This window comes from Taurulus bubalis, assembly GCF_910589615.1.
Source record: "Taurulus bubalis genome assembly, chromosome: 7".
NCBI classification, from domain to species: Eukaryota; Metazoa; Chordata; class Actinopteri; order Perciformes; family Cottidae; genus Taurulus; species Taurulus bubalis.
This window is the reverse complement of record NC_136595.1, coordinates 13,592,375-13,618,219: the sequence shown is the minus strand read 5'-3', so window position 1 is coordinate 13,618,219 and position 25,845 is coordinate 13,592,375. Positions and strand designations below refer to the sequence as shown.

Below are 25,845 nucleotides of genomic sequence, written 5' to 3'. Positions count from 1 at the left end.
GAGCACATTTATTTTTATTAAACATCAACATCACAAAACCTCTATTCGGAACAAACATATTTACAAACATTTTTCTTTCTAAGGTTTGGTAGAACATATTTTTCTCGTCTCGCCAGAGATTTCTACAGTATTTACACAATTTAAAAATCCTAGTTTCAATGGCAACTCTGTTCCAGATAACTTTATTCACATGTTTTCCTTTCCTCTATAATTCCAGAAAGCCTCTGACATTAGCTCAGTCCGCAGTCTCAGAACACACTGAACAGATTTAATAGAAAACAGTTTTCCTGCTGCTAAATGCAGAACAATTTAGTGTACAACACAATTTAAATTAGAGGAAAAGAAGAAGAAAAGGCTTGGTCCTAAAACAGCAGGACACTCAGAAGTAAGTGCACATTGTCCTTCAAGGCTGAGCTGTTAGTCTTAAGTTTTATTTTACTCCCACGAATCATCTCTCCTCCTCCGTGGAGGAAAAAGTGCAAAGTTCTCTGAACCTGCAGTGATGGTCCTTCACACGATTCACAAGGAGCAGCCGGCCATGTACTTCCCTAGAAAACAGAATATATTTACAAAAAGAGAATGCCTCAGCCTAGAGTAGACAGTATACAGTATGGGTAAAAACCTTTTAGCAACTTTATTATTTAGTGAAACTGAATAACCAACGAAGAATATTCAGTATGCAAAAACATTCACCTTCAACAAACTCAAAATGAACATCTTTCAGTTCCCAAACTAAACCCATCCAATTATGAAAAGTTAAAAGACATACTATATTTATACTTTTTACTGACCATTTATGACATACTTAAATGGTCAGTAAAAAGTAATAATATGTTATGTATTTTAACTGTCTCTGGACAATAATACATACTAAGAACATAAAGTAGCAGTTCTTCCTATTTCAGAAGCTAAACACGACAAATGTTTGTAATTTTTGCTTCATGTTAGACCCCTCAAAACTATCAGGAATTCACTTGAACGAATCACTAGTACATAGTATGAAACCCCATACTACGGTCTATATGGTCCACAGGGATGTTGTGGCCTTTGTGAGGACCAGATATTCTATGGTTGATATTAGGAGGTACATTTCTACACACAGGGATAAATACACATGCAGTCTACGAATGAATTAAAAATAATTTCCTTCCTAAGTGTGTGAGTTCAGTATCACCTGTGGCGAATCTCTTCTTGACCAGCGACATGCGGTAGCGGCTGCCCACCAGCTCCACGTCCACGCCCGACAGCGAAGCCCCGGAGCCCACAAACTGAACAGCCAGGCTGGGCGGAGGGCCGCGGGGGGCCTCCAGGCACTGCCAGCTGGCACACAGAGTCCCCGAGCCTGGGACCGCAGCAGGCAGAGACACACATACAAGAGAAACATGAAGGATAAAGTTCATGATGGGTGGTGTTCATGAAATATATCTACATTCTAATAATAATAATTAACGCTTTGATTTTCTAGTATGGTTGTGATTATCAGAAAGAAGCAGCTTCTTCGTGCACTTCAACAGCGCAGGATTACTTTACGTTGTTTAACAATAAAACATTGTTGTCTTTAGTGTCATTTTCTATGGTAAAAACTGTGAAGGACGAAAAGAGAAAACCTGTTAGCAAAGAGGTCGAAATAAACAGCTAAAAGTAATGCCTAAACAGTTCAAACATACAGCTTCTGCTACCTCTCAAAGTGTTAAACAGCAACGACTTCCCTGCAGTGAAATACTTCAGATGCATTCTCACGATTATCTTCAAAAAAATGTAATGCTAGCCCATCTGATTTATTATTAGTATTAATATTGTTGCTTTTATTATTTTATCTTATATTATCATTGGGTATTTTATTCCATTTCGTTTTTGTATTACTTTATTGTATCTTGATTCTATTTGCTTCAATGCAATCCAGAAATGGTTTAATACTGGTTTGTTATGAAAATAAGTTATTTGGGTATGTTGGAGAAGTTTTTTTTGTTTTCCACCAAGTTTTTGTAAACACCGTGATTACATTTAACAGATCAACAGCAGTTTCAACCGCATCAGCCCGAATACTGAAATACAGGCACGTACATGCTGTTGAAACTGTTGTAATTTGAAATAAAGACATAAAAAACATTCACTTTTCAACCAAATTTATCCCTGACCTTTCTTCTTTCAATCATTTGACCTCTGCATGTACAGTACATGCCACAAACATTCCCATGTTCTTAGATTTATTATGATGATAATGTGAACTACTGAAGGGCTTCTTTTTAGTCTTCATCAAGCTGCAAAAAACGTCCAGTAATATAAATGGATCACCTGCCCAACGTCATTATTGTAAGGCAGCTCTTTTGAACATTGTAATGATAAAGAAACATTATTTTTCATGGACAGGGAGGAGTTATGTGACCTTTCATTGCTTTGTCAACTGGAAAAGACTTTTAACATCCCATTCATCACTGACAAGTATGAATAGTTTCTTTGTCTGTGTTCTCCAAGCCTGCAGCCTCACACCGAGGTAGTAATATAAATTATTAGATGAAAAAAAAGAATGAAACAAAAAGAATACACGTGGGTGAAGGAATACTCAAGCAATTGTATTTTAGACTTTCTCATCTAAAATTAGAGCTTTGAAAGCTTTTTATACGGCGTCGCTTATCTGTGCACCATTAACGTTGTGAAATATGAGCAACAATCCATCTGACGTGAAACAAAAGAGGAGCATTTTATGCTCGTCTTTGTGTCGATGGATGCAAGCAGCTGGCACGTTCACATGCTAATGCTGCTGTAAAAGCTAATGATACGCCTTCAGACTAGCTTTTTAAGGAGAGAAGAATGCGGAATCCAGAGATCTTAATTACTCACTTCTTGTCTGCCACAATGTTGAGATGTGAACCCGACAAGAAGGAAATGAAGTGGAAAATTATTCTGGCACTCATTTTAATGAGGCAAATATAGGAATCAGACGGCAGGGTTGTCACTTGATAGATGACTAGGTGCGAGTATGTGCACCTGTGTGTGTGTGTGTGTGTGTGTGTGTGTGTGTGTGTGTGTGTGTGTGTGTGTGTGTGTCAGTTTCCCGCTCCTTCTTATTAAACTTTCCTTGTTCAATGAGGGGTGGAAGGCAAAGAGGCAAAAAGAGCTCTGACCTTTGCTGTGGTTGGTCGGGGAGATGTTTGGAAGTTTCCACAGCAGCCGTCTTTCCTCAGCGTTCCTGCAGAGGGAAATAAATAGTCAGTGAGGCCTCAGCGGCTTCTCAAGCCTCACACCTTTCTCCCGTTCCTGTTCCATCATAGTTGCCTTTACATTCTTGAACGATGCGTTACCGGTGACAATCAGTATTTAGTACACTTTTTAGAGCAGTAACCAAAAGATTATTTTTGTTAGCAATTCATCTGTTTATAATTCTTTGTGATTATCGCTTACTGTTAAATGTTAGAAATGAGTGAAAAATGACGATCATAAGAATTTTGTTTGATCAATTCACAGTTTACATCGTGACAAAAACAGAGACAACAAACACAGACCGTTCTAGGGATGGAAGTACTTGTCAGCTGGTCTGCAATAGTGCCATGACATTTTGTTCGGACATTGTTGGTCTCCAGAGGAAGAATCCTACGGACTTTTGTGATCCGCTGACTTTACCATTAGGTTGACATTCGTCCTTGCCAGTGAAATATCTTAACAACTTTTAGAACTATTGCCATGAAATTTGGTACACACATTCATGTCCCCCTGAGGATTAATTGTAATAACTTTGATGATCATCATTCCTCCAACACCATCATCATCAAGTCGTTTTAATTTGTCCAATACTTTGATTGATACTCTGACATGATTTGAATATATCTTTGGGTTTTGGTCAAATAAACAAGATATTTGTTGATGGGCATTTTTCAATACTTTGACATTTTATGGAACAAGCAATTAATTAAGAAAATGCTCAACAGATTAATTAATAACATCATCACTCACCAGGAGGCGGGAGGCTGGCACTGCAGATCTGTGGCAGTGTGGTCGAGCGGCAGCAGCACCTGGACGGCGGCGAGCTGGGTGGAGGGCGCGGTGGCGGGGCAGCAGTGGTAGTCCAGGGAAACCCGGGTCACCGTGCCGCTGCGCTGACACTCTGCAGACAGAAGGAGGGGAGCGCGGCCCGGGTCCTGAGACGACACCTGAGGGAACAATGGAGAATGTTTGTTTAAATGGGTTTTAAACGAAAACTATTCTAGAGCAGGTTTGAAGGCATCTTAAGGTTAAATACAATGGCTCAAGTCAACTGAAGGAATCGATTTTACAAAATCTGGTCACACCTTTTTCTCTTTTTTCTTTTTATAGGCCCCTAATTTCTCAATAATCTGCAAAAAGCTTTTGAGAACACTGTATTATTTTAGGATGTAAGCTATGATGACTGGTACTAAGTTTACAGTAGTTAAAATAGAGAAAGTGTTCAGGTAATACAATTCCAATTATCAGTAGCGCAAAGCCCTCAAGCCAGAGCAAAGAAGAAATGTGATATTTGTCGACAAGGAAAAATAAAATTCAACAGACATTAAAAATAAATAATACTTTTCTAATAATAAACAAATAGTGAATGAAGATTTACTTAAAGGGAACTTTTCTTTCATGGAAATTTCTGTTTCTCAGTAAACTTCGGGGAAAATGTGGAAATGTAAAACGAAGCATTGTTGAATAGTTATAAACTTTTAAGTAACACCTTTCAACATGCGACTGCGACTAATATGGGGAAATTTTATTAAAATTGCCGAAATATGCAGAAAAAAATAGTAATGTAGAATATTAATTTTAAATCCTGACCTGATACTTCAGCAGTGCGATGTTGTAGTAGGAGGCCTGAGGGTTGAGTTCAGCCTCTCTCTGCAGGTAGAGCTGCAGCGCCTGCATGTTGAACCAGAAGTCTCGGGTGTCCGGGTCACTCTGAGACGGATCACTGGAGAGACGGAGGCCGGACGGTGAGGATTGCATTGCAGTTAAAAACACAGTTGTGACTTGACATGCTGACGGCAGCTGACCTGTAGAGCAGCTTTTGATTTGGCAGGAAGTGATCGATCCGTGAGATGTTGACCAGTCTGAAACTGAGCACGGGAACGTTGAGGTTGGCTGTGAAAATCCGGGTGATGCCGGCAGGGAAGGACATCGTCAGGTCTCCTGTGATCTTCACCAGACAGCTGGAGAAAGAAGGAAACAAGTTCAAATTAATCCTGTTAACAAGCGGCCCAAAAAATAAGTATATATAAAATCTGAACCGCACTGGTCAATGCAGCAGAATAAGAGATATCCTTTTTTAATACCACGTAATCTTCTTCCTTTTGACCCACAATGCAACTACACGGTCGAAAGTTCCGTTGGAAATTCCAAGTTATGCTAGTCATGGCTAATGCAGCCTCGAGCCGATGAGATGAGGAGCGGGTCTCAGAGGTCTGATGAACACACTTCTTTCTAACTCCACACCACCAGATTATTTTCTATTCCAGACTTGAAAAGCTAGTCTTTAGACCCCACCCAAGCCGACTCAGGTGACATCACTTGAAGCAATTTATCACACTCCACACAGCTCCTGAGGGAGCTACAAAAGGCAGCTTTTTTGTTGTTGTCGGATTGCAGCCGGGAGGGATCGTTCCTGTAGAGCATGACAGGAACATCATGTCGTGACATGTAGATCACCGATCTGACAATAAAGTTACCGGGCAAAAAAAGAAAGTCAGTAGATACTGGGTGTTCTTGTTCTACCTGAACCAATGATCTACATGTCATGATAAGACGTTCATTTAATTCTCTAAAGGATCCCTACCGTCTCTAAAACTCTCTAAAAGCTCTTAAAGAGGGAATTTGATTTTACCCATCAAAGTCTGTTTACAGGACAAAGAATGTACAAGGTATGTTTTTCTGTGATCTTGAAGAAAAAGGTTTCATGCTGACCGGTTGTGTTGTCCTCCTTTGAAGTAGGCATTGATATATTCTGTTATGGCGGCTGCCACCGGCCAGGCCTCCTGTGTGCTGAGCGAAATGGGACTGGGGCCTCGCGACAGGTGCACTGCAGAGAACAAATGTGATAATTTTGCCGTTATTATAGTGAGTTTCACATTAATTAAGTCACATTTAAAGGAATAGTTTGACATTTGGGAAATACTCTTCTTGCTGAGAGTTAGATGAGAACATTGATAGAACTCATGTCTGTGTGGTATATGAAGCCACAGCCAGCAGCTGGTTATCTTAGCTTAGCATAACCACCGGAAACTGCTAGCCTGGCTCTGCCTGAAGGTAACAAAATCTACCTGCCAGCACATATAACGCTCACTAATTAACACAATATGTCTTGTTTGTTTAACTGTGAAATGAAATTGCTGTTTTCCATGTCTTCATGCTAAGATAACCATCTCATGGCCTCATATTTACTATACAGACATGAGAGCAAATAAGTACATTTCCCAAACTCTTGCCACATTTTAAAACATCAGTACTGTAGTGACACGTTATTCATGTGCTGGGGCTTACACTGTCTTTGTTGGTGGTCCTGGTGCTGGTAAGGCAGAGGTGAGGCTTGTCCTGCTCTGGCGGGACTAGGTGCTCGGTTTTGACCCCCCCAGTCGTTGTCCCTGGCCTGAGGACCCCACTCGCTGGGGCTGGAGGAGGAGGAGGAGGAGGTGAGGGAGGGGCTCGGCTCCGGCAGCGGGGAGGAGCACAGAGAGCGGGACTGAAACACAGGAATGTGATCATTTATACAGTTTACATACATGTACATGAATTTGGTCATACGTTAATAACAATTTTGACATTTTAAAAATGTTAGAACCATCCAAAAAGTAACATTGATACAAAAGTGAGCGAGTTAGATTGAAAACATTTGTTTTCCTTTTTCATTAAGTGTTTCCTATTGGCTGCAGAAAACAATTGTCTGCAATACAACTGTGACTGATACTGAAGGCGAACATAATGTTAAGAAAATATGAATTTATTAAATTAGCTGGGCTGTTAACTTACTCTCTCGCAGCCGCTGAGTCGGCTTGACGTCCTCTTGACTCGGGTTGTTCTCGGAGGAGCAACTTCAGTTGTGTCTTGTCTGAACTTGTGCTTGGACCCTGACAAACGCATCAAAAACCACAATATAAAATCACACAGTGAAACAGATTATGAAAGACATCCTCTGAAATCAGCCAGAAGTCGTTATCAGAACAGCCGGAGACACGCTGAACAAGCTGCGCTGCTGAATATGTGCTGGCACAAAACATAATCACACGTTATTTGGATTGGGTTAAGTGAGGGATTGAGCATCCTGTTGCTATCTGAATATTATTCATAGATTTTCCTCTTTTGTGAGAAAGAAAAAGTTAATCGCTTGGTCTACAATTTTCCCAAAATAGTGGAAAAATCTAATTATTTTTTCACAATCACAATTTCCTGAAGCCAAAGGCGATGACCAGGAGTTCAAAATGTTAAGATATCTAGTTTACTATCACTTCAGACATAAAACAGCAGCCCATCCTTACATTTTAAAAATGGAGAACCAGGTCATGTTTAGCCTTTTTGCTTAGAAATAGTTTCTGTTAAGTGGAAAGTTAATCAACTCATCATTTCAGCTCTAAAATCTGTACATCGTCATCACTCTGTCAACCTGTAATTAAATAAAGCCTCAGTTGACTGAACCATAAAACTAGAGCTAAGAGTTTCTGTTCTCATCGAGGTAATACGCATTAAAAGAAAACCCTTGCAGCTAATTTGACGAATAAAAGAGGGTTTAGCTGAATAAGCCCTAAATGAATGACTGAGCAGGCAGGCCAGGCCTGGAAAGATTAGGCTTCATATCGACTAATTAGAAAGGCTTTATTAGAAATCTGAATTAAACTGATTATGTGCGGAACAGAAGCGTGAACGTCAATTGAACGACAACGTAATTGTAAATTAAAATATTTGTATTCATATAACCGCTCTGAAAGTTCTGGGTAGATAGTTTGGTTTACTAAAGCTGTAGATCTTAAATACTAAATATATCATAATGTGCATTTTCAGATATTATGGCTGGTTCTATTACAGCCTCGTGAATTATGGGAACTATGTGAACAAGTAAAACTCCAGATTTGAATGATTAGTTGTGCCGCTCAACTCTCTCCTTCAGGACTGCCAGCATGCACAGCAAAGCATCTTCAAATGGTCCAAAATGTCACTCTACTTTTCATTACTCTGCACTGGCCCCCTGTTGCTGCTCGCATTAGGTCAAGTCATTAATGAGCACCTATAAAGTGGCCACTAGCTCAGCGCCTACCGAGCTGGAATCCCTTATTTAAGGGTTTATACACCTTCTCATTCAGTACAATCTGCACATGAACGACGATCATCTCAATCCAAACTCGTCTAATTGGATTGTACCTCATTTGTACGTTGCTTTGGAAAGAGATAAATGTAACTATAATGTTAAGATAGCATGCTATGACTCTTTTTTAGATTAAGGAGGTAGTTTCCGGTTGGGACAGTGACTTAGATTTAAATCATCACTAAGAACCTCATGTTAATCTCACTTTTGTATATACCTAATTCAAATGTATTACATTATTTTATTAAAAAACATTTTTTTAACAACACGTTTAGTGCGTATACCTTTTATAACCTTAAAATGATGAAAAGATAAACTTCATGCCAACCTCAATAAAAAGATAAATGGTAAAAAAAAGATTTGAATTAAATAAAAAAAAAAAAATCGGTACCCTTGTGCGAGCCAATACTGCATGATATCTGAGTGTTCAAATCCAGGCAGTCTTGATCCTTATCTGTGGAAAAACACAGATCCTCCTGTGGTCCTGAATGCCTTGTGAGTGGAGGAGCGTTCCTGCGTGGCTCACCACCGTCTGATGACCGATGTTTCCTCCTCTCTCCACCTCCCTCTCCTTTCCCTCCTTCCTGTGTTTTGGAGTTAGTCTGCCCTCCAGAGACACTTTCACTGAATGGGTTGTGGAAAGAGTTCCAGTGAATTAACTCCTTCTTGGGCTGAGTTGTGGGCAAAGAGCCCGAGTTGGCATCGAGTAGCAGCCTAGTGCTAATGGTAGAGCCGCCACCACCAACGCTGCTGCTGCTGCTGTGTGGCGGGATCAACCCGGCTGCTGCCGCCAGCGACGTCTGGTGCGTTGGGCTGCCGATCATCGTGATCGCAAACGGGTCATCAGAAGTAACAGGAGGTGGGAGGCTCTGGTCTCTTTTCCTGTCTCTGTCTTTACGGTGAGAGGAGGATGAAGAGGAGGAGGAGGAGGTTGGGAGTGTCTTGGTGTCGGTGAGGGCGATGGAGAACGGGTCCCCTCGCCCGTCCATCCGCCTGCCCTCCTGGGGCGGGCGAGGCGGCGGACGTGCCCAGGCGTCAGACAGGCTTAACGTCTCCTGGGTGACAGTCCGCTCAAACGCAGCGAGGAAGGGGTCCTCGGGGGGGATGTGTTTGCAGTTCCACACCGACGACTCTACCTCGGGCGGGGGCAGGGACTGGGAGAAGGCAGGAAACCGCATGGATGAAGGCTCCATATCTGGGGGGACACGGGAGGGACGTGACGAGGCGACGGACCAGACGCTGGCTGGTGCTGGCACGTCCTGCAGGTGAGGACTCCGACCGGCGGAGGGGTCACGGAAAGCCGAGAGGAAAGGGTCCGCAGGTCGTCCCAGTGTTTGCATCGGCTCTTTACTCTGCGACACAGGAGGCCAAGCCGCCCAACCCACCGGCTCAGGGGAGGGCCCAAGGGGCTGATGGGAAGGTGAGTCCAGGCCAGAGTCCTCTACGTTTTCCGGAGAGGAGGAGTCGGACGAGAAGGCAGCATCTGACACACGCGCACCAAACACATTACAGGGGGTCAATACAGTGCAGAACACAAAGAACTCCATGGTAAAATAAAGTATCAGTACAAAAAAGTTAAATAAACAAAACTCAAGTTACCATTTGGCCCAAATATATCACAATATTAGTTTCTGGATATTACATTTTGAAAAATGGGGGTCATATTATATTCGAGGATTATACATTTAAATATTCATGAAAGTTAAAGTACCAAAGAGCCTCAGAGACCTTTTTGTCAACCTCTTTCAGGCAGCTACAGCCTAATTTGGCGCCTCATAGTCGTTTCCTTTGTTTCCAGCAGGTTAGATGTGTTGTGAAGCAGTCTCTGGTTCAGTTTGACACATTGCCTACCTGGAAACATCTGCCATCCCAATCTGTTTTAGTCATCTAAGGGAGGCTGGAAATTGGTTTTGGAAATCTGATGAGCTTTGGGATGATGGGATGGAGGATTAAAGACTTCCATTAATAAGTGACTCCGGCTAGTACACTTTAAAAGACCAGACTTGATAGGATCATAGGACATATGTATGAAAAGACTAATCTTTTCTGGGCTCGGAAGGAAAGATTTAATTTATTTCATAGTTATTTCAAAGAATTGATCCAGACATGTGTACTTTGGGTTTTTCTGAACGCTTCCAAAAAACTAGCAGGTTTTAATGTTCTCTATGATGATAGCAAGAAGGGAAAATAAATCAACCTCCAGTCCTCGTTTTAAGAAGTGGCTCACTGATATGATATCCTGCCTTTATTTGGAGACGATTAAGTACTCCTCATCTGACTCCTACTGTACATTTGAGAGCAAATTGACTCGGCCGCAACTAAGTAGTGTTTATTTAGTTATGTTCTCCTCGTGGCTTAATGTCAATGTGTAAAGACATTTCTATCAGGGCACTGAAGACGCTGCATATCTAGGCATGCTTGGACTGTTTGCTCCTCTGGCAATGACTATCAATGTGAACATAACAAAAATATACAACTCTTACATTTAGAGGCACAAAAGGTGCTCTGCTCTCTGATTTGTTCCCGACCATCAAAGCTTTTGGACTTGAAGGCCGACTCCAGCGGCGGTCCAAACAGACTGTCTGAACCAGACGCTGTTGAACTCAACCTGGAAAAAACAAGGAGGGAATGAGAAACAAGATCAGGGAGAGGAAAGAAGTGATCGAGGGAGCGATGCGAAGGAGAGGTGATATAGTGAGAACAGAAGTGTGGGCATGATCAACTGAAAGATAAATATGGCATATCTGCAGATAAGAAACTATGTCCAATGGAATTTACAGAGTCTCGAAACATCCATCCTGTAAAACTGCACACTCCAAGCTCAAAAACAGCATCCAGATGTGTAGATCTATTTACAGGGCGCTATACAGCTCCCACAAACAAATCTCAAAGAAACCTGGAAGGCGGATCTTAGGGTAGAAACCTCAGATGACGATTGGAATAAGTGCCTGAAGTGTATAAATTCACGTTCTATTAATTAAAGGCACCAGCTAATCCATTATTGATTGTGATGTAGGAAGAAATAGAGAAGCCAAACCCTGCACCCCCAGTTTTTTTTTTTTCTTTCTGTAACTTTCTGAAAAGATAACATTTTCGTGTAGGTAGTCTTTTTCTTCTTTCATCTGTGTCGGACGACATGCGTAACTTTCCAAAACCAACAATCTGACATTCACACCTTGACTAGCCACCTGTGAGGAGGTGAGAAAACAGCCAAAGGCGGACTTCTCTCCGAGATCTTTTTCCCCACTCTTAACATAACTATTTCTGTCACATTTCATGGGAACAACGGAGGGGGGCACTGTGAATGCCTTTCAGGAGAAACTGTCTGATAGTGTGCGCCATTATTTGCATATATTAACGATTATTGCATCAACCCCTCCCTTGCCAGCTGTGCCCGTTCATGAAAACTGGGAAAATAACACTGACACAATAAACCTTTCCTCATTAGGTATTTAGCATTAGGTTCCTGAGTTTGGCTCGCTAATTCCAATTAAAGGAAATATTCATGGATATAATTATATTTATTGTATTGTATATATTGAGTATTTCCCATATTTAATATTTGTATGTTTACTATGTAACTTGCTTGCTGCTGCCATAAACAAATTTCCTCCTGGGGATAAATAAAGTTTATATCTATCCATCCATCTATATTTCAGGTAATAGTGTGCTACCAACTTTGTGGCAACACCTTGATGAAGACATTCCCCTGTTTAAATATGACAATGCCTTCCAGCATAAAACCAGGTGTGGAAGAACTTGACAGAGAGCCCTAAAATAAACCCTGTCCACCAGCTTTGGGATGAACAGGTACGCCTATGACAAGCCAGACCCTGAAACTCATTAATTGTGGCTGAATGGAAGGCGGGGGAAAGACAATTTCGAGGAGTTAGGTGACATAGGTAAAAATAAAATAAAGAAGGTGACACAGAGGAGGAAACCTGACACCTCTGAATAGGCCACTGATGACACAAGTGAACCTCTAAATATGTCTCCCTCTCTGCACCACTCAGAGACAGACTGCAATAGCAATCTCACCTGCTGTGATCAGGACTGGAGGTGGACCTGCGTAGACCCTCCTGCTCTCCATCTGTAACACACACCCACATAATTAGATACAGTGGCTCACTGCAGAGAAAGTTCCCTCATCAGGACTAATCAGCAGCATGGTGTATTCGTCACAGCGTTGATGGGAGGCTGAGATCGACTGTGATAGGACGACATGAGGGAAAACCTATTAGCCATTACCGTCTCTGTGATAAATATCAGCAATTAGCCCGGTCTCACTCGGCTCCAGCCACCGCTGCAGAGCACCTGCTTTAATCAGGCGCTCATCGTTAATCTTGCTGCCTCCGGACTCAAGCGAGAGAGACTCCCGCCGCTGTGAAGCAGCAGGTTGCAGCCTCCAACCTAACCTACTGGCGGATAACAAACCTCTCGGTTATAAAACATGCTGTGGAGCACGAGCAGAGGGCCGGGTGTGACTAATGGAGGGTGGCTGTTCATGCAAGGTCAGCCAGTGAAGAGATGTTATGTCTAGAGGGAACCATGGCTACACAGGCTGCAGGTAGAGAGATGCTGCAGCAAGGAAACATGACTTTAATCCTACAGATGTGGTTCTGTGCGAGCGTGTGGGAGAAATGGGCTTCATCATTTTAAAATTAACCACAAACAAATGTAAGGATAGAAACTTCAAACCTCTATTGCAGGTAACGTGTCACCCTTTAACATTAAATGACTGATGATAATCCTTTGTCATTACAGCTGGTTAAAAATTCATACTAATACTGAACTATTAATTATTTTGTGCAGATTACAGTCTTGATTATCAATTCCCAAAAAATTGCCCAAAAACAAGCCTGTTACAAAGTCCCAGAGCCCAATTCTTTTTTTTGCAGTTATTTCCTGATTATTAATTAAATAATCTCATTTCATCTCTACTACTCCAATACAATAAAAGAAAAGCTTGACAGCTAGATATTGAAAACCAGACTCACCCCTGTGTGAGGCCACTTCGCCCTCTTCTGATCGACCTCCTGCCGTACTCGACTTTCCTGCAGAGACACAACAGAAGACAACAGCTTTCAGAAGTCTGTACTAAAAAAAACACACAGACTACAAAATACGGTATATTTCTCATTGCGTTATGCTGCAGGAGAAAGATGTGTTAAACAGTAACACATCTCGTCAATCTTCACATCTTCATCCTCCTAAATTACTGACTCGCAGAGGTCAATTCTCTATTAGATTTAGGGGAACCAAGTTATGGAATAACTTTTCCCACCTCACAAAGAAATGTCCCTCTATAAAAAAATTCTAAAATTGCCTAAAAGAAAGTCCAATTGCTGTCTCGTAAGAGTTTGTTATGTATTGGTGTTCATGTCTTTCTTGTTTTAGCTGTTATATCTACATTTTTAGTTACTATTGCTTAGGAATTGCCACAGAGGTATAATCCAATATCCCTGAACAAACGCAAGCCATGCTTACTTTCACACACACACATTATTTTTCTTTCTTTCTTTTGTTGTCTATCTTATGCATATTTCAATTTATGTTTGTAATTTTGTAAAATGTTAAATATTATATTAGGTGGAGGCTTCAAATAAGCCCAGTTGGCTTTTTGTCTCTTCCTGCACTGTGATATTCATTTTCTGTTATGATTTTTTATTTTATTGTTTGAATTGTGTAAAATAAATGAACAAACAATAAACAAACACCAAAATTACTCCAAAAACACACACTTACTGGAGAGCTGCCGCTTGATTGACACCTGGAAGTCAAGAGAGGGGGACAGATTGGGTCAATACAGAGGAGTCAAAACAAATCCAATAAAAAGACAGAACGAAACAAAACAATTAATGAATCCGTCTCTCAGTACTTTCTGACTCCCCAGCCTCGTCTGTGGCGCTCAGCTTTAAGACTACAGGTTCTTAATTATTAAGACGAAGATGTTTTTCCTACAACAACTGGACACTTTTAGATTTTAGTCAGTCAAATAGGATTAAATAGTGCTTATTCAGGATTATTCAGCTGCAAATTAACACACATTTAGGTCTCTAGTGGGTATTTAAAGCAGCAGGGCTCAAAACAATATATAGAGCCCATGTTTATTGCAATGAATGAATGTCTACCTGTGGAAGAGTGATGGGTTTGAATAGTTATTGGACAAAAATATGATGAATAAAATATATCTGGTTTTGGCTCGTTTCAAAAACGTGTTAATTGGATCAATTACTTGTTAGTTTGTTTTTTCCATGAGGGTTGTCAGAAACAAATAGAATGATATTGTCAGGAATCATCCATAAACATGTACCGTCTGACTTTCTCTTAGACGTGTTAATCAATAGGAAAGGTCTAGATGTGAGTGTTTCATTCTGGACCATGAGGACAGAGTATTTGAGGTAAATATTCTAACAGTGAGGTACACGAAGCTACATCCAGGGTTTCTTCAGGGGAATGGATCGAGATGAGGGAATATCTAATGAGGAAGATGCATTCGGAATATTTTCCACACAGTTTTAGATTTGTGCATTGTCTTGTCAGAGGGATCCTGAGAAAACACACAACATGACAGAAAAACAAAAACACACACAACCTGTGGCCGGACCGCTCTGTTGGGCGGCAGCGTGAGCGCCCCGATGGTGGCTTTCAGCTCTTTCTCGGTGGCAGCGGAGTTACTGCGACTGCTGCTGGCGACCGGTCTGATCTGGATGTGGAACTTCTTGGGCTCCTCGTCGTCAAAGTCCGAGTCACTTGAGTAGAAGTTGTTTTCCTTCTCCTCAGAGCAGCGTAAAGCAGAGAGGATGGTCAAGGAGAACAAGCTTATACTGTATGCAAGGAATGGAAAGTGATGTTTGGCAAGAACACATCAAGGTAGGAGAGTGCTATTGGCCATCAGAGAGACAAAGACAGGGCCCTGTCTTGGATAACATTACAATATTTTTTTGGCTTTTTTTTTGATTGTTTTGGCTCGATTTTCACAACAGAGTTACAATATGCAAAACTCTTAATGCAAAGAGTGTGTGATTTGTACCCAACTTTATACTACTTGCACTTTACGTTTTTTTGTCTTTCTATATGCATCTGTATACTGAATATTGTACAGTAAGAGAATGACCTTGAACATTTACAATATTACAAAAGTGAGAGGCATCGCAGCAGAATTGCTGACGACTTGAGCACTACTGTCATACTGCCAAAGCAATAAGGGAAACATTTAAGAATCACGGACAATGTAATGAGCGCCTGTTAATGAAAGGCAAGTCTTTAAAGTGTCGTAAATATCACATTTAATCACTGCATACTTATTAAAAAAACAGATTTTCATCAAATGTACGCATTGACTAAAAAATGATTAAAATGCTGCAATGATAAAAGTTAAATAGAAACCACTGATTTGATGCTCTGACTAAAGTACTGATTGATGTATTACTTAATTTTATACAGATATTTTCAATTTGTGTGCTATGTGAGATTTTGAGGAGCAAAATCAAGCAATTTTAGTGTAGAATCCAACAAGAACAAATAAAACTAATATGAGACTGAAAAATGTATCAGACTACATTAAAAACCAGCAGGTGTAAGTATTTTTCATCAGTGAATATTACTATTTGGACAAAATGCTGTAGATCCATAAAGAGCAAAGAAAGTAATTTTGTGTCACTGTAAGAAAATGCAGGCAAGCAGAGTGTCGTGCTCTCTGCTTGCCTACATGTGTCCAATAACACACACACGTGCGCACACGCACACGCCACAGTGTGCTGGAGGTGACTGCTGCAGAGCTTCAAATAAACAAACCGCCACATCCTGCTGCACCGTCGCCCCCAACGGAAGTCCCCTCCTCTTCCTCTTTGCTCGGACTGCACTCTGCTGCACGTGGAAGAGCTGCATCACGTCATGTGAGGTGCGCTTGTGTTTACTAGACGATTCAGAGAAACTAAGGGACATGTGAGGCAATTTAGTCAGTGCAGGCAGAGGACTCGATGACAAAGTCAGGAAGAGCCGCTAATGATGAATGGATCAGAGCTGGAGTGTTAGGTGAAGAGGACAATTCATTCATATCCCATGTAGGCGTTTACCTCGTCTCGATTTAACGAGGGGGATGCATCCAATCATTTGTATCAACAAACAGATTAGAGACCTTTATTATCGTCTGGAGCTCTGCAATTAATGAGCCCATGAATGTGGCCGTTTGTGTTAATAAATTGGTTAAACCCGCCTCTCGCTTCATTTAAAAACGCCTCCGCCTTAGTTAGGTTCCTTTTTAGAGTCTAGTCAGTGGTCTCATGAGGTTTAATTTGGTGAAAACTACAACGATAATGTGAAGGAGATATGTTTGTGAAATCCTTCAGACATCTTAAATCTGTTTCCAACTGAAGTGAATTTAAAGAAGGCTCATTTGTGAACTTTTCTTATACATTTTTAACATTCATGATTTAATACATTCAGTAAAATTGTGTTTTTGTGGTTCATATAACTGAACACTTTTGACTGTTGGCCCTTGGCCAGACTAACTGAGGCCACCAATAAATAACCATTTTAAAAATAAGACATAACTTATAATGGGCATGTGTTAAAATGTGTTAACGTTTTACTGACCAAAGGATACATAGAAAATTACAGTGCCTATAAACAAAGTATTCCCCCCTGGCTGGACGTTTTAATATTTTATTGTTTTACTACATTAATCAAAGTGGATTTAATGGGTTTGTTTCATATGGTTATAAAAGTATTAAGTCAAAACAGATCCCTACAAATTATCTAAATAAACAACAAATAAAACATAACTTCCAAGGGGGTGAATAATTTGTATAGGGCACTGTATGTAAAAAAAAAGAAGCCAGATTAATCAATCAATAATGCAAAAAACTTTTCTAGTTGCGAGATGCAATTTACAGACAGGTGACAAACTAAAAGAAAACCTGTTATGGCTTCATAATCACCCAGTTGAAGACTTACGGGAGATGTTAGACCTACGTACGTGTTGGACAGCACTCTCCATCATCAAAACACCAAATATTTAGTAAGACTTATTTTCATCTAGCCAACAGCTCCAGTGTCTTGGAGAACTTGTGCAAAGCAGCATTGAACCCTCATTTTTCCTTTAATTTGACACCCTTTTGTAATTGTACTCGCAATGTGGGACAAACATCTGTTGACACTAACGTGGTTAACCTAAAAAAGAGAATGATTATAAACAATTATTAATCAAAGAAGGAAACATTAAAAAGGTATAATATATTGAGTTGAATTATCCTGGCGAACCAAGTGTAAGCAGAAAAAAGGATATCATTGTGGGTGCTGTCAGCTCGGATGACAAATCCCTCATCATCTACTTCCAGGGGGGAATTCTATACAAACAAACGAACACACACACACACACACACACACACACACACACACACACACACACACACACACACAAGAAAGAGAGGAGGTCAGACAGCAGCTGGGTCAGCAACACAGAGACAAATTGGTACTTCATCCTCATCTCGACACACTGAAGTGCGGCGTCACACTGTTCAACGACCCACTACTACAGGAGCGCCGACATGTACTGCTGAAAGCTTTCTATCAGAGTGTGTGGGAGAACAAACAGACGCTACCAATGTCGACGGTGCGAGTCTGTAACTGACGTCAACTGTTATTACTAACAGCTCAAACAAAGCTCTGTGCTAAATATACAGGTGTGCTTTCATTTTTGATCTAAATCATTTGGATGTCTGAATACATGTCAGCTGCAGTCACATGATATTCAAAATAAGACGTGAGGGAGGCCGGATTTACAGTCCAGACGACGTGGGAGCAGTTATTTTTAGACAGAGTGTGGACATATACAGATGATGTTTGATGAGATCTTATTTCAGTAAACAGATCTCAGTAGGTCAATGCCACATGACAAGTGTACATGTAGCCATTGATAACACTTTTTGTATCAGATAACAGTGAATGAAAATTGGATTTATGGTAACAGGTAAATTGTGATTAGACTATAAAAGTATAACTACAGAAGCAGCTTAACTACAGTTGGATTTACATTGATTTAAGGCAACTATAGTCAATATTTTGTATAACATGAATAACTATAAACCAAGTAAACATAATAAATGATATTTACAAAAATATGACAAATAAAAACTGATAATGAGAAAGGTGTTGCTCGTATATGTCAGCGATGTTTATCATTCAGCTTGTGTCGGAGATCTTTTGTCCTTAGAGGACAGAAATCCTGAGATGCAGCTTCCAGTAGTGCAGGCCGTCACTTTGCTCTTAAATCCTGTCTCTATTCGATCCAGCCACTGATTCATGTTTTGGGCATTTGACACTTATTTGTCGAAACAGCCAAAGAGAGACAGGTAAGCGGGGAAGAAAGGGGAGCAGCATTCCAGGTGAGCTACTGGGGTGTCCCCAAAACAATATATGTTTTTACAAATAGTGCACTATTATGTTTGAAAGACAACAGACTAGCTTGTTTTGTGGGTTACCTTAAGCATCATTCAGTATTAATGCAACTTTTGCAGACTTTTCTTTCGGTAATAACTATTAGAATGTTGAACTTAGAAGGTGAATGGACTGTCTCCCCTACCACATCAGTCTGTTAGATGGTAGAGTCCAAAGTCCGCCCACCCACACACACACACACACACACACACACACACACGCACACACGCACACGCACACGCACACACGCACACCCACACACACACCCGCACGCACGCACGCACGCACGCACGCACGTACCCTGTGGCTGCCAAAGTATCTCAAAAACCTCTTCTCAAAAGTACCAGAATAAACCCCACAGTCAGTCAAGTCATTATCACACACACACATGATTTCCCACTTAACTTTGTGTCTCTCACACACACACACACACACACACACACACACACACACACACACACACACACACACACACACACACACACACACACACACACACACACACACACACGTAACTGCAGCTTTAGGAGTCAGACAGGAAGAAGCTGTCGTGTTTTAGTGAATTTGATCAGATACTCACTGACGTCTCCATCACAGCGGAGTCTCTGCAAATACAAAATAAAACACACATAGATGCATTTTGTTTAATAATAATTACTCAAACTGAAGCCAGTAACAAAGAACGAGGACAAGTGTGTGTGTGTGTGTGTGTGTGTGTGTGTGTGTGTGTGTGTGTGTGTGTGTGTGTGTGTGTGTGTGTGTGTGTGCACACACTCACGTAGAGTCTGGCTCCTTATCCCTCTTGCCCAGACCGGGGATCCTGAAGGCTTTTGCTCGACTCTTCTTCCCACCTTCTGGTGGCAGAGCTGTCATGTACTCCTCAAATCCAACCACCGCTGCAGATGACAGGCAGTTTGATCAGAATAAAAAAAACAATCAGAAAACCAATATGTGCATGTAGTTGAACCATTCACTCACTGTTTAGTGTCACTATGAATTATTCCATGTGGGTGTATTCATATTTCTATTGGTATTTCAGCTGCTGTTAAGTTGTGTGTTCATTTCACTCCTACTGGAAACAAGAAACATAAACTCAGCCTGGTGAGATGAGCAGTACCTGGCCGGTCTTTGCCTGTTCCCTTCTGCTCGGCAAATTTCTGGATGAGGTTATCAATGCCGATGTTTTCCACATTCTGCTTGAATTCCTCGTGGACCTGCAGGAGAGCAGAATGGTTACGTGGTTCATTAAAACACTTGTAGTATTAGAAAAGGTGACATGAAAATGATTGTTTTTGTTATCAAAGCTCTGTGTGATAATGCTGCGTGTGTAATGCTGTATGTGTTTGCAATAATAGGACATGATTCAGTGGGCACAAGAGTTCCTTGAGTCCTAAACTATAAACACACTGATTTAAATATGAGAGAAAGGGGTTTTGTGAAAATATATAGATACAAAAAAATATAGATATCTCGTTGGTGGAGAGTGATGCTGGGTTCAGTGTCGGCTACAGCGTACCTGTCCCACTTGAACATGGGTGTCCTCTATGGAGTGGGAGTAACCTTTGATCAGCTGTTTTATCTGCCGTAGGTTGGTCTCCTCAATTTCCTGAAACTTCTGCTCACACAAACATGTACACACACAAACATGTACACACACACACACAAACACACACACACACACACACACACACACACACACACACACACACACACACACACACACACACACAGTGAGAAAAACAAAAAAAACTCTCAGAACTCCACTGTAGATTAATTTATCTCTCAACATCTTTCTGACCTTTTGTGCTACTGAAATCAAAACCAACCACATTACTTCAAAGCTACAGTGAAATACACTTTAAAGCACAGCTGTTTCTTTAAGTTGCTGGAGAAAAAAAAAAAATACAGCTTCTTTTCAACAAATACCCCGAACATAAGCAAGCCTGTTTGGTTTTAGTATATTTCTTGGAGTGTTTGTTTCTGTTGTGCTTTTGTCTCTTAATTTATAAAATAAAAATGCAACTTTCTTAATTCAGTCTGAGATGCAACCACAATCAAATTAAACAGAAACTGTAAACTCCACATAAATGCAATGAAGTGAAAATAGGCTTTAAAAAGAGACGTGCGGATCCAAGAGCAGCTACAGAGGAGCAGTCGGCCAGCAGAAGAGGCAGCGGGTTGCCAGGTCTTTAAACCAGCGATAATTTGAGAGGATTTAGTATTTAAGTTGGATCCTGCTTCTATTCAGCCAACTCATTTGTCGCCCGTCTGGTTCAGGGGAAATGCCTTGATATAATGCCAGTGGCTTCTATTCGAGAAGAGAGTTCATGAGCAGTGAGCATTGCCAGTTTCTTTTCGCCAATTAAATGGTAGAGTCCAAACTGACTCATCGAAACTGCTGTCAGCCTACAGCAGGGCACTTCATCCCCATCTGACATGCAAAAAAAAAAGACGTAACTTGACTACTTGACACACAAGTTAGTTCCACCAATAAATAACATTTTATAATTATTTTTCACAAGTTACTTACAGACGCATGGAGAGGTCTTCAGAAATTTGTTTCAATTGGGAAAGTTTGAATTGTTCTTTCAGGCCAGCTAGTCTCAGAAAACGTTTCATGTTGTCCCGAGACGAAGACAACCATCGCACATTACCCAACTATTCGGGAAGACAGCAAAAACAGCTGATCAATCATGTGGGTTAAATGTTCGCTAAGTCTGAATTTATTCAGCAAAGGTGATCCATCATCTATTTAGGGCATCAACTCTTTTTAGCGCATCGACTCTTTTTCAACAGCTGAACCTCATTGTGTCTTTTATCTTCCCTTGTTTCAAACCAAATAAACCAAGCTACAGGCATGAAAGGTGCCTTTTAAGAACTTATCTTGTTATCCCCTTTAGTTTTATGCGTGATGAAAACATTTTTAAAAAGCATCTTAATCTATTATTTGCTTATCTGCTATCAATTTGGTTTACCTCCATTTCCTCTTTGATTGTTTTCTCAGGAACAACATACCCCTTCATACTAATGACCAAATCTTCCCCCTCAAAGCTATTACTAGAAATAATTGGTCACAAGGATTTCAGTCATCATTTCAAATGTAAAACAGACACACACATTGGGGTTTGTTAAAGATCTCCATGGAAACAGCAGCGGTAACCATGGCAGTGTGGAGGCAGTGATGAAAAGGTAATGAGCGAGGGTCAGGATGTTCAAGCAGGTGGGTGTTGAGGAGTCGGGGGTTGAGGTTTCCATTTTTGGGGAAGACATGATAAGAGAATACATGAAAGGATAAGATGGAGATCTTGTGTCGTGGGAGGTTACAGAGAGGGTGAGTCAGGGAGATAAAGAGAAAGATGAAGCCCAAGAGAAGAAGAAATGCATAAAAAAAAACACCACATCAGAGGGAGGGTGAGAGAGAGAAGAAAGTGGCCCTCGGCCCAGCTGGAGTCAGAGCTGACCTGGGAGGACTCGCTCATCTTCTGCTCGAACTCTCCGCCCACGCGGTTGTACTTCTCAATGCACAATGCAAACGACTCGGCCGCTTTCTTAGACTTTAGCTCCGCCTAGTGAGAAAGAAAAGGAAAAGGATAATGATGACTTTCAGCGCCGGATTCTCATTCACAATCCTGAAATAAATATGAATAGCTCGGTGAGTGAATGAGAACGATTCATGCCCCACGATTACAACTACTTTAAAACTACTCCATTCAGTATTCAGTCTGCCTCTTCAAAACAAGAACAGCAATATATTCCCAGTGCGGACATCTAGAGCAAAGCCGTTAGACAATGTTGTTTTCCATAATTGTCAGGATTAATTTAATAATTAAATAAAACTCTCTATAAAACAGACACTCTGTCTTATAAGTGGAAAACAGGAAACAAGTGTATAATAGATTTTAGGGTCACAAGACAATCAATAATAATGTGACATCCCAAAGATGAAGAGTGATGGAGGACACTGAACCTGTCAAGTCCCCGTTCACATCCAGCTGTCACAAGATGCACGCAGAGACACATCAAGTAGCTCTGGACTTGAATGTACTTTTAATACGGAGTTACACAAAGCTGTTTTTGATTTATGCTTTTTATGAAATTGAGATATTAAGATATTATGATCAAATGGTTTGTTTGTTTGTAAGCCACTAAATCAACACAATTCAGTTTTTCTGAGGCTGTGGAGTGATGATCACAAGGAGAGAGGTACGAGGATGAATGAACTATTAAAGAAGACCATTTATATAACAAATGATTTCATAATCATCACACTGGTTCTAATATTGTGTTGCATTGCAAAGGAATAACACTGATGTATTATTATGAATACAAACTATAATGTAGACTGTGTGAAAACAACATGACAATCACACTCCATCTGCTGATACAGTTAAAAATGTATTTATATTATATCAAGCCCAACACTGACTCGGAGCTCTCTTCTAAAAGAAGACGTGTTGTTTGTTTAAAGGATCGGTCCTCCCAAACTACAAAATGAGTCTGTCTGTATGTGTCTGTTTTTTAGGGACTTTTGTTCGGTAATATCGGTAAACTAATTCACACTCATTAGGCTGCTGCCTAATTCAACTCACTTTCATTGTATCGGGAAGGAGGCAGATATCTTAAAACCTGAACAAATAAACAAAAACAATCTGCATGCCTCAACACAATAACAAGGAAGTGTGAAAATATAGTTGTTTTCCCCCAATTTGTGTGAACCAACCCTCTAATATTAGGTCAAAGGAAACTGATTAGCTTTTATTGTGTTGACAATCTGACAACAATCTTGAAAATAGTGAAAGTTGTTGCTAACTTTCTCCAGTTCTTTCTGTGGCGCCCCCTCCTTCCTGAGCCGGTCCAGCTCAAAACACTTGGCGTGGTAACCCTCCTTTGACTTCTGAAGGTGGCCGCTCTGAACCTGCAGCGCCTGCACCGCCTCAACGGTTCCCACCATCTCCTCTTTTGTCTGGGTGGCACGCACACACACACATAAAAAGACATCGCATGAACATCCTGAACAGATCATCCTTGTACTTTCTGGGAAAATGCACCAATTACCATAAAGTAATGGGATTTTCTATGAGATAAATTAGATCAGAATGACAGGGTCTCGAAGGCCAAGTAATGAGAAAATCTATCTTCACAGAAACAAGCACAGGCACATAAAATCCGCCAGTTTGCGGTCAGGATAGTGGGAAAGTATTCTGATCCTAGCTACACACCTTGCGGTGTATTTTGACCTGCTCGTCTCCGTACTTGTTGATGTCCCGGATGAGATCGTTCATCTTCCTCATCAGCTCCAGGTGGCAGAGGGCCAGTTTGTCTGAAGACACCCTGAACACATCCCACATGGGAGCAAAGGTCCTAGCAAATACACACACAGGCATTAAGCACACACAGAAGATGTTCTCTTTATTGAAGATGTATTATAATATGTATTATAATACCAAGAGTCATACTACTGTGGACATGTTGAAATATTATTTTTTCAAGACTTTGCTCAACAAAGCTTTGAAACAAAATTAGAAGTAAAGGGTTGTGGCGTTCTTGTCTACTAAAGTATTACAAATAAATAAGAGATATGGAGAGATTAAGAGCATGCAATCACAAGGTACCCGAGGTTTGGTGGCAGCAAAATGTGCTCTAACGCACTGACGAGCGTTAGTTAAACCACGAGGCACCGGAGGTCAGTAAAAACAAGATTTTCTGACGATGTTAAAATGCCCTTTCATATTTAAAAAGGCTGTGAAAAGTATTTTTTAACAGTCAATACTAAATAAGGAACAATCTAAATTTCAATGTAGGAAAAAGTATCATTTGGTTTGATTTATTATAAGTTTAACATTCAAAAACTCTGCTTCATCAGGATGTGGAATTTCAAAACAGTGAGAGGAGCCTAAACAAATAAATAAGACATTCCCACAGAGCAATAACTAAAAACGTTTTAAAATGTGTGCGTTCATGAAGGACCCACATCATTCATAGTAGGAAGAAGATTAATAAATATGTTTTTAGTGCCTTTAAATGGCAAAATGTGCTCTTCGATAGTTGCTATGCAGTCAACACATCCTTTATGCATTATTTGTTGTTTCATCCAAGTATTTTTTACTCAATATATACCTTTACTATTTTGAGGAAAATCTATCATAAAATAGACAACATATGTAAAACAAATTGGCTAAATAGAGAAGAGGGCATTCATTTAATCATGAATGTGAACATTTGGTGATGCAGATGGTACTCATTCATATCTCATATGCAGCCATATGACCACAACATGTTTGATTACAAGAGCCAACACCTTTCGATACTATAAATTAAATCATAGTGGACGAGGACGGGCTGCTCTGTCCTGTGTTCACATGGTGGTACTCACCCCTGTGGACTTCCGTTGCTGGCCATCTTGGCCAGTTTGCTCATTGATTTGGAGTAAGTCTCTTCAATCGCAGCACTGCAAAAACAAACGTCATGAGCAAAGCAAAACAAAAATATATTTATTTATTTATTTATTTATTTATTTATGTATGTATGTATGTATGTGTCTCAGGAGATACAAGTCTCTTTCCTTTAGTTCCTCTAGTAAAGTTGCCAGTAACCCAACAGGAAGAGTAATGTTGTGTGCATTCTATAAAATCTAAATTCCTCTAAATAATATTTAGACTGGTGAATGTAATGTTGTCCAATAACACTTCCTCACACGGCTATTGCCTCTGCTAATGGCCTCATATGTTATGTTCTCTATCTGGAGCTTTGTCCCAAACTCTGAGCATCCAGACAGATAAAGATTCATTTTCATCAGTGTTGGAAAATTGTTGCAATAAGCCACATTTAAATGAAGATGGACTCGTTTTGCAAGGCTGGCATGAAACTTTAATAACCATCATCTGTTGACCCTGAAGAGAAAGAAGGAAGGAGTATTGATCCAAATATCCTGAGGGTGAACAGAACAACTTGCTACAGAAAGTCATTAACAATAAACAAGTAATGCAGACATTGATGGAACTCATATTGGATCACAAGCAGGGAAAACATATATTTTCAAATGATTTTTATTCTTTTTTTTACGTTTCACAGTTTTGTTACATTTTCCTAATTTTCAAATATTA

The 25,845-nt window shown here is 40.4% G+C and overlaps 1 protein-coding gene across 2 annotated transcripts; it reads right to left on the bottom strand.

Moving 5' to 3' along the window:
• Nucleotides 1–5: 5 nt before the first annotated feature.
• fcho1 (FCH and mu domain containing endocytic adaptor 1) lies at nt 6–25,174 on the bottom strand. 2 transcript variants are annotated; one of them, XM_079220959.1, is made up of 24 exons: nt 25,116–25,174; nt 23,962–24,103; nt 23,553–23,705; nt 22,204–22,308; nt 20,259–20,357; nt 19,860–19,956; nt 19,521–19,638; nt 19,323–19,347; nt 17,592–17,652; nt 14,898–15,091; nt 14,048–14,072; nt 13,300–13,356; nt 12,341–12,392; nt 10,786–10,910; nt 8,694–9,785; nt 6,976–7,073; nt 6,490–6,688; nt 5,914–6,028; nt 5,007–5,162; nt 4,792–4,924; nt 3,952–4,148; nt 3,126–3,190; nt 1,175–1,342; nt 6–548 (listed from the first exon to the last, which is right to left on the bottom strand). In XM_079220959.1, exons 1-24 carry the CDS (start codon nt 25,157–25,159, stop codon nt 520–522), a joined length of 3,549 nt encoding a protein of 1,182 aa, XP_079077085.1. In that variant the 5' UTR covers nt 25,160–25,174; the 3' UTR covers nt 6–519. The 2 variants fall into 2 exon arrangements, with proteins under 2 accessions (XP_079077085.1, XP_079077086.1); XM_079220960.1 differs by having other exon boundaries at nt 14,910–15,091.
• Between the last annotated feature and the right edge of the window lie 671 nt (nt 25,175–25,845).

Coding starts and splice junctions, on each gene's coding strand:
- fcho1 (XM_079220959.1), bottom strand. CDS start 25,159: ATGAGCAAACTGGCCAAGATGGCCAGCAACGGAAGTCCACAGGG. Junction 20,358..22,203: donor AGATGAGCGAGTCCTCCCAG/GTCAGCTCTGAC, acceptor TTGTGTGAGCAG/AAGTTTCAGGAAATTGAGGA. Junction 14,073..14,897: donor ACAGAGCGGTCCGGCCACAG/GTTGTGTGTGTT, acceptor CTTGACTTCCAG/GTGTCAATCAAGCGGCAGCT.